The sequence below is a fragment of the Sander vitreus genome, chromosome 14 (assembly GCF_031162955.1).
Source record: "Sander vitreus isolate 19-12246 chromosome 14, sanVit1, whole genome shotgun sequence".
In the NCBI taxonomy this organism is placed as follows: Eukaryota; Metazoa; Chordata; class Actinopteri; order Perciformes; family Percidae; genus Sander; species Sander vitreus.
The window spans coordinates 325,001-332,500 of NC_135868.1; the positions used below are offsets into that span (position 1 = coordinate 325,001).

Genomic DNA, 7,500 nt, shown 5'->3' on the forward strand with positions numbered 1-7,500 from the left:
CATCAAGCTAGGTGACGTAAATAGTGTGAGACGAGAGATGTAGGTCACTGAGCGGTGTCACACTAAACTAAGTGGTACTATGACAAACCTACGGATAACTGAGACTTTCTTTGGTTGAAAAATGATCTTTTAAACTGACGAACATCATACATGGCTCAACTCAAACGAGATCAAAAAATAATTTCCCTCTCCCCGTTCACTATTCATATTTTTTCCAAATTAAGGTCCCATGAGGTCCACCGGAAGGGGAGGGACTTCGCCTCTCTATCTTCCCTAGCCGCTATGTTACTGATGCACTAGTGGCTAGTGAGAGGGACTGTGTTACCCGCCACTGCCGAAATCTACCCGCATTTGGCAGGTTGGCGGGTGCTGGTTATGTTATTCTTTTATTTTTATCAAAAAGCCAAAGTTTGACCTTAAAACAAACAACAGATTTATTGTTAGCAGTGGAGGGGGGTTTCTAAGCACATCTCTGGTAAATACGACATATAACCCTGCTGCTGTTCTCAAAAAAACGTTGAAAAAAGTGACAAATGTTGGAAAAAGCTACAAAAACGCAGGAAAAAAACCGAGAAAAACATTTTTTATTGTATAACGCTGAAAAAAACAACAAAATCGGTAAACATGACAAAAAAAAAACATCAAAAACATCGCCAAAGGTGACAAAAACTTACATAAAAACAATTGGAAAAAGTGAGGAAAAAAACATCAGAAAAACTGACAAAAACATAATTAACAAAACGCCAAAAAAGTGACAAAACAATTGGAAGAAAATCGACAAAAACGTTGAGAAAAGTGTAGAAAAACAACAACAAAATGTTGAAATTTTGACCCAGAAAAAAACAACGTTGCAGGTCATACTCGTCTGTGTGTGACTCCTTTCCTTCCACGTGCAACACAAACAGTTTACATAAACACAAACAGCTTGACTTCATTCACGTATTTGCTGATTCTGTCTCAGTCTAAAAGGGTCATTTCAGTATTTTTTTAACCTATTTTCCTCATGCATTTGTGATGATGATGATGATGCCTCTCCCTCTACTCACCCTTTCTCTCTCCACTCTCTTCCCTCTCCCTCTATCCTCTCCTCTCCCTCTATCCTCTCCTCTACCTTTTTCACTCTCCTCTCCCTCGCCTCTCCCTCTTCCTCTCCCTCTCCTCTACCTTTTTCCCTCTCCTCTCCTCTCCTCTCCCTCTATCCTCTCCTCTACCTCTCCCTCTCCTCTCCCTCTCCTCTCTCTCTATCCTCTCCTCTCTCTCTATCCTCTCCTCTACCTATTTCCCTCTCCTCTTCGTCTCCCTCTCCTCTCCCTCTATCTTCTCCTCTACCTCTCCCTCTATCCTCTCCTCTATCTTCTCCTCTACCTCTCCCTCTATCCTCTCCTCTACCTCTCCCTCTCCTCTCCCTCTATCCTCTCCTCTTCCTCTCCCTCTCCTCTCCCTCTACCTCTATCCTCTCCTCTACCTTTTTCCCTCTCCTCTCCCTCTCCTCTCCCTCTATCCTCTCTACCTTTTTCCCTCTCCTCTCCCTCTCCTCTCCCTCTATCCTCTCTACCTTTTTCCCTCTCCTCTCCTTCTCCTCTCCCTCTATCCTCCCTACTTTTTTCCCTCTCCTCTTCCTCTCCCTCTACCCTCTCCTCTCCCTCTATCCTCTCCTCTCCCTCTATCCTCTCCCTCTTCCTTTTCCCTCTCCTCTTCCTCTCCCTCTACCTCTATCCCTCTTCCCTCTCCCTCTACCCTCTCCTCTCCCTCTATCCTCTCTACCCTTTTTCCCTCTCCTCTTCCCTCTCCCTCTACCTCTATCCTCTTCCTCTCCCTCTATCCTCTCCTCTCCCTCTATCCTCTTCCTCTCCCTCTACCCTCTCCTCTCCCTCTATCCTCTCTACCTCTCTCCCTCTCCTCTCCTCTCCCTCTACCCTCTCCTCTCCCTCTACCCTCTCCTCTCCCTCTATCCTCTCCTCTTCCTTTTTCCCTCTCCTCTTCCTCTCCCTCTCCCTCTAGACTCTCAGTCTGTCTCACTTCCCCATCCGTCCACTAGATGTCCTCAGACTTTCCCTCCGTCCCCCGTCACCTGCCGGCCCGCCCATCTCCACACCTGTTCACCCCTTTGTCACTAGTTTCCTTGTTTGTCTGTTTGCTGCGTTTGTGTTTCTGTCATCTGTATATTTAACTGTGAACTATTTCAACAGTATGTCCCTAAAATCATGGCAATCATTGGTGAGTGCTAAGTTTTCTTTCTGTTTTTGTTCAAATCAATAGAATATAATGCCTTTTATTGTCACTATACACATGTACAATGATGTTAAAAGCAACTCCTTTCCCAGTGTCAACATATACGTTAACAATATAACATGGAATAAAATAAGTAATGCAAAAAAAGGGGGGTAAAGTGCACAGTTGAGACACTATATACATATGAAAAAATCAATATGGTTTTATATACAGTGTGATATGCAGTGTGGGTTATTGCACATTATTTGAATATTGCCCAATATTGCAGCATGTCACATTTCTCTTAATTTCTGTGGCTTTCTCAGACACTTTTGTCGCTTTTTTGACACTTTTTCTCAACCTAAATTCCTACAAAAGTCAGCTAAAATGTTCCTTAGCATCATAGTTTAGCCAATCAAGCAACATTTTTTAACAGCAACCTGTTTCACAGCCGGAATATAAAAACTCTGAGTGTCTAGTAATTACAGTTTGAAAAACACTTTCTCGTCTTTTTGGTTTGGTGCACAACTATAATATATCTGGGCCAGATTAAAACCTGCGAGGGGCCGGGGTTTGGCCCGCCGGCCGTGAGTTTGACACCTGTGCTTTAAAGAGACCCTCTGTGTCTGTGGACCAAGGACTGAATAGAGCGATGAACTACCAATATCATTGTATAGATTGGAGCATTTGTTGACACACACGTACACACACACACACACACACACACACACACACACACACACACACACGTACACACACGTACACAAACACACACACGTACACAAACACACACACACACACACACACACACACACACACACACACACACACACACACACACACACACACACACACACACACACACACACACACACACACACACACACACACACGTACACAAACACACACACACACACACACACACACACACACACACACACACACACACACACACACACACACACACACACACACACACACACACTCTCTCTCTCTCTCTCTCTCTCTCTCTCTCTCTCTCTCTCTCTCTCTCTCTCTCTCTCTCTCTCTCTCTCTCTCTCTGTGTCTCTCTCTCTCTCTCTCTCTCTCTCTGTATGTCTCTCTCTCTCTCTCTCTCTCTCTCTCTCTCTCGGTGTACCTGAACAACCAGGTATCTGGATGGATCTCTGGCCATTTTAGAGAACTCCACTATCAGCTCTCTGAACCTGGGACGACTGGAAGGGTCGATCATCCAACCTGGAGAGAGAGAGAGAGAGAGAGAGAGAGAGAGAGAGAGAGAGAGAGAGAGAGTGATTTCCTCCCTCAACAGGACACTCAGGTAGCGATGTTCCGATACCATTTTTTCCTTCCCCGCTGTGTGCGTCCCCGGCTCTTACATTTCACCATGATCATGTAGACGTCGATGGTGCAGATGGGCGGCTGCGGCAGCCGGTCTCCTCGCTCCAGCACCGCTGCGATGTCGCTGGCCGGGATGCCATCGTACGGCTTGGAGCCGAACGTCATCAGCTCCCAAACCGTCACACCTGCAGAACACAACAAACGGGATATAAAGGTGTTTAAAGGTTTTAGGGAAACGGTATTTAACCATTCAGACACACAAAGGGATGTTGTTGTGATATAACCTTCCTGTTATTTCTATATATCAGACATTTGGGGACGATGGTTCCATACGACGCCGAAAGAAATCAACAAACATCGGAGAAAGTGACCAAAAACATCGGGTGACTGAAGAAAAAAAACATTTAAAGATGTTTTTTGGGGGGGCTTTTACCTTTATTTGATAGTGACAGTAGATAGACATTAAAGGGGGGGAGTGAAAGAGAGGGGAGGACACGCAGCAAAGGGCCGCAGGTTGGATTTAATCCCAGGCCGCTGTAAAGGACTCAGCGTAAATGGGGCGCACGCTCCTACTGGGTGAGCTAGAGCTCGCCCCTTATTTTGACCCAGAAAAACAGTCGCGTGGTCGACAGGAAGACTACACAAGGGATAAGCATCATGAGTAAATGTCACAGAGGAGTCAGATTTCAGGCGGCTGCTTCCCTTTTTTTAAATTGGAAAGTGTGAAAGCTTCACGAGTTCTGGATCTCAACAACCACGTTTAAAACCACAGCAGTTTGTTGCTCATTTCTGATCACCAGACTGTAACATATGGGAGGTGTTGTATATGTCATACTGGAGTGTGTCCCTAGGTGGCAGTAGGTGTTCATCTGGGGCATGGGGGTGGTGTGTGGTTCAAGGCTTCTCTGCAGTTGTGGTATTTTTGAGAGACCGCCAAGCTCATGTAATGCCCAACCAAGTGTTCATTAAATCCAGATAACCTCCATCCAAACTGTCCGTCTTTCCTTTCCATGATCAAGGATATTAAACAGACCTAAACACGTTTTACAGTTTTGAGCGGCGATTCAGAGTGAAAATCAGCGTAATTTAGCGGACCGTTTTTCAGCTCGGAGGGATTTAACAATCTCTTATTTTATTCGTTATTAATCTGCAGGGAATTGTGTGCCTGCAGACTCCGTGTTGCCCTGCCGAAAGCAGCTACTGCAGCATCTGGGGCTTTCTGACTAGGAATAAGTTAAAATATTAATATAAAAAAGCCTACTGCATTGTAGGCTCCACCTACGTAAACACCTTCCCGTAGTCAACGGCGCCGTCATTACGTCGACCAGCGTAGCGCGCGGAGTGCAAGCGTAGGGTTAATGATTAAAATATGTCAAGCTTCACTGGAAACAGTCCGAGCAGGTTGTAGTCTTACTACAGGTTTACCGGGGGCCCTGTGAGGGCTGGAGAGCCGGAGGTTGACTCACCGTAGCTCCAGACGTCGCTCTGATGTGTGTAGGTCCACTGGAGGATCGACTCCAACGCCATCCACTTAATGGGAACCTGCAGAGAGCAGAGCAGGACAAACTCACTCCTGGAGACAATCAATCAGCCCTCCTGTCCAACACGTTCTCACGCCCATCTCATAAAACCTGGACGCTGGGTCAGGTGCCTTTGTTGTTCTTATTGACGCTAAAAGTCTCCTTTAGCGCTATAAGTAAACGTGCTTGGTCGGGACTATTGACGTCCCTTTAGCGCTATAAGTAAACGTGCTTGGTCGGGACTATTGACGTCCCTTTAGCGCTATAAGTAAACGAGCTTGGTCGGGACTATTGACGTCCCTTTAGTGCTGTAAGTAGTAGACGTGCTTGCGTCGGAGCACTATTGGGCACTGACGCCCCTTTAGAGCTATAAGTAAACGTGCTTGGTTGGGACTATTGACGTCCCTTTAGCGCTATAAGTAAACGCGCTTGGTCGGGACTATTGCCGTCATTTTACCGCTATAAGTAAATGTGCTTGCTCTTTGCAAATACAACTGATCACTTCAGGTGAAAACTGAAATGGTTTCAAATCAGCATCCACTCAACATACGTTCCTCTAATCTTAACTATTAGTCAAAATAATTCATAATTTCTGCTTTTTTAACTCAAATATTACGTATAATTCTACATAAATGAGGTTTATTGACCATGAATTCCAAAAAAAATAGTGTACAACTAGTGGTAGTAAGTTGGTGTTGGTGTCAAATGTCAAAAAATGGGTTAAAATAAAAGAAGTGTTCATCTCTTTGACCCCGGAGGACAACACAAGGGTTTAAGTAAGTATGCGGTTTATATTACAAAACCAATACATAGTTTAGGAGAAGCTTCTGAGCATTTTAGGGAATCAAAGAGTGCCATTAATGTCCATTAAGCTTATCAACACTAACTATAGGCTGGCTGGGGTTATGCAATATGTTAGTGGTGCAATACATGGGCTGCTGGATTGTTCAATATGTCATTGTGTACTTCATAGGTTATGTGGAAATGTCATTTGTGCAATATGTAGGCTATTTGGTCATTTTGTGCAATACGTACAGGGTTGTTCAATTAAAAACTGCCACTAGAAGGAGTTAATGTGCTTATACACTGTATAGGTACCTGTCTAATGTATATGAGAGCATGTTTGGTGTTGCATGAGAGTGTGTGTTGAGAGATGCTTATGTTCTGTCTTTTGTGTTGTCTTTGGAACGGACAGAGTCCAATACAATATTTCCCTTCGGGGAGAATAATGTATATCTTATCTTATCAGATGAGCAGATGGATATCATGTATGTGCATGTTTAGCCTAGCTTAGCACAAAGACGGGAAGCACAGAGAAACTGCATCTCCAAAATCTTTACATAAGGGATGTAACGTTCCATTGTGAGTCTGTTAAAAATGGATATAAATGTGTCCTCTGTCTGCAGCTCATTCTGTTAACTCTCCTGTTTGACCTATTGAACTATGACAAAAGAACGTTGAAACAAGTGACAAATGTTGGAAAAAGCTCCAAAAAGGCAGGAAAGAAAATCAACATTTTATTTTTATTAAAACGCTGAAAAAAGTGACGAAAAAATATCGGAAAAAGCAAAAAAACATCAAACATTGCCAAAAAAATGGAAAAAAGTGAAAAAGTATATCAAAGTTACCAAAGAATTGGGATACATTCGACAAAAACGTAAAGACAAGTGTAGAAAAAGAACAACAAAATGTTGAAATTTTGACCCAGAAACTAAAGTAACATCATAATCTTTTATTCTGAAAATATTCCTCACAGGAAGTGGACTCATACTGCTAGTTTTAAACACTAGAGACATCCTGTATATTAATTAAACTATGTATATTATTCAGTCCAACTGAGACTTTTAAAACGTTTTTTAATCTATTAACCCTGGCGTTGTCTTCCCGTCGACCGTGCAACATTTATTTTATTTTCTATGTCAAAATTTCAACGTTTTGGACGTATTTTTCAACACTTTTGTTGCTTTTCCACCAATGTTTCTGTCACTTTTTCCCAACGTTTTTTTCTGCACCTTTTTGACATTTTTGTGTTGTTTTTTTTCCCACATTTTTGAATCTATTCCTGACATTTGTCACTTTTTTCAATGTTCTTTTATAAAAAAAAAAGAAACCCAATTTCTGATGTAGACGACAACGGCTGACGGGAAGACATCTCAAGAGTTAAAGTCCTGAATGGTACTGTGAGTTGAGTGAGTCGTCACATCCCTGCTGTCCATTGATTTCTCACCCTGACATGAAGCCAGGTGTTATTAAATAGGATTAAATATGTAAATATAACGTTAATAACGGGCGCACCTTTCCCCCGTCAGCGTGGTATTCCTTCTCGTCGGCCGTCAGCAGCCTGGCGAGGCCGAAGTCTGTGATCTTGACGTGGTTCGGAGTTTTCACCAGGACGTTCCTCGCCGCCAGGTCTCGGTGCACCAGGTGACGC

General features: G+C 43.5%; 1 protein-coding gene across 3 annotated transcripts in view; it reads right to left on the bottom strand.

The window, feature by feature from the left end:
- Nucleotides 1-7,500, bottom strand: part of LOC144528969 (melanoma receptor tyrosine-protein kinase-like) — an 86,832-nt gene that overhangs the window by 10,140 nt on the left and 69,192 nt on the right. For all 3 annotated transcript variants that reach the window (XM_078267873.1, XM_078267874.1, XM_078267875.1), the window contains 4 exons: nucleotides 7,365-7,500; nucleotides 5,016-5,091; nucleotides 3,588-3,734; nucleotides 3,350-3,447 (listed from right to left, as the gene is read on the bottom strand). The exon at nucleotides 7,365-7,500 is cut by the window's right edge and continues 20 nt beyond it. In XM_078267873.1, the coding sequence (XP_078123999.1) occupies nucleotides 3,350-3,447; nucleotides 3,588-3,734; nucleotides 5,016-5,091; nucleotides 7,365-7,500 (457 nt within the window). The remainder of the gene's footprint in view (nucleotides 1-3,349; nucleotides 3,448-3,587; nucleotides 3,735-5,015; nucleotides 5,092-7,364) is intronic.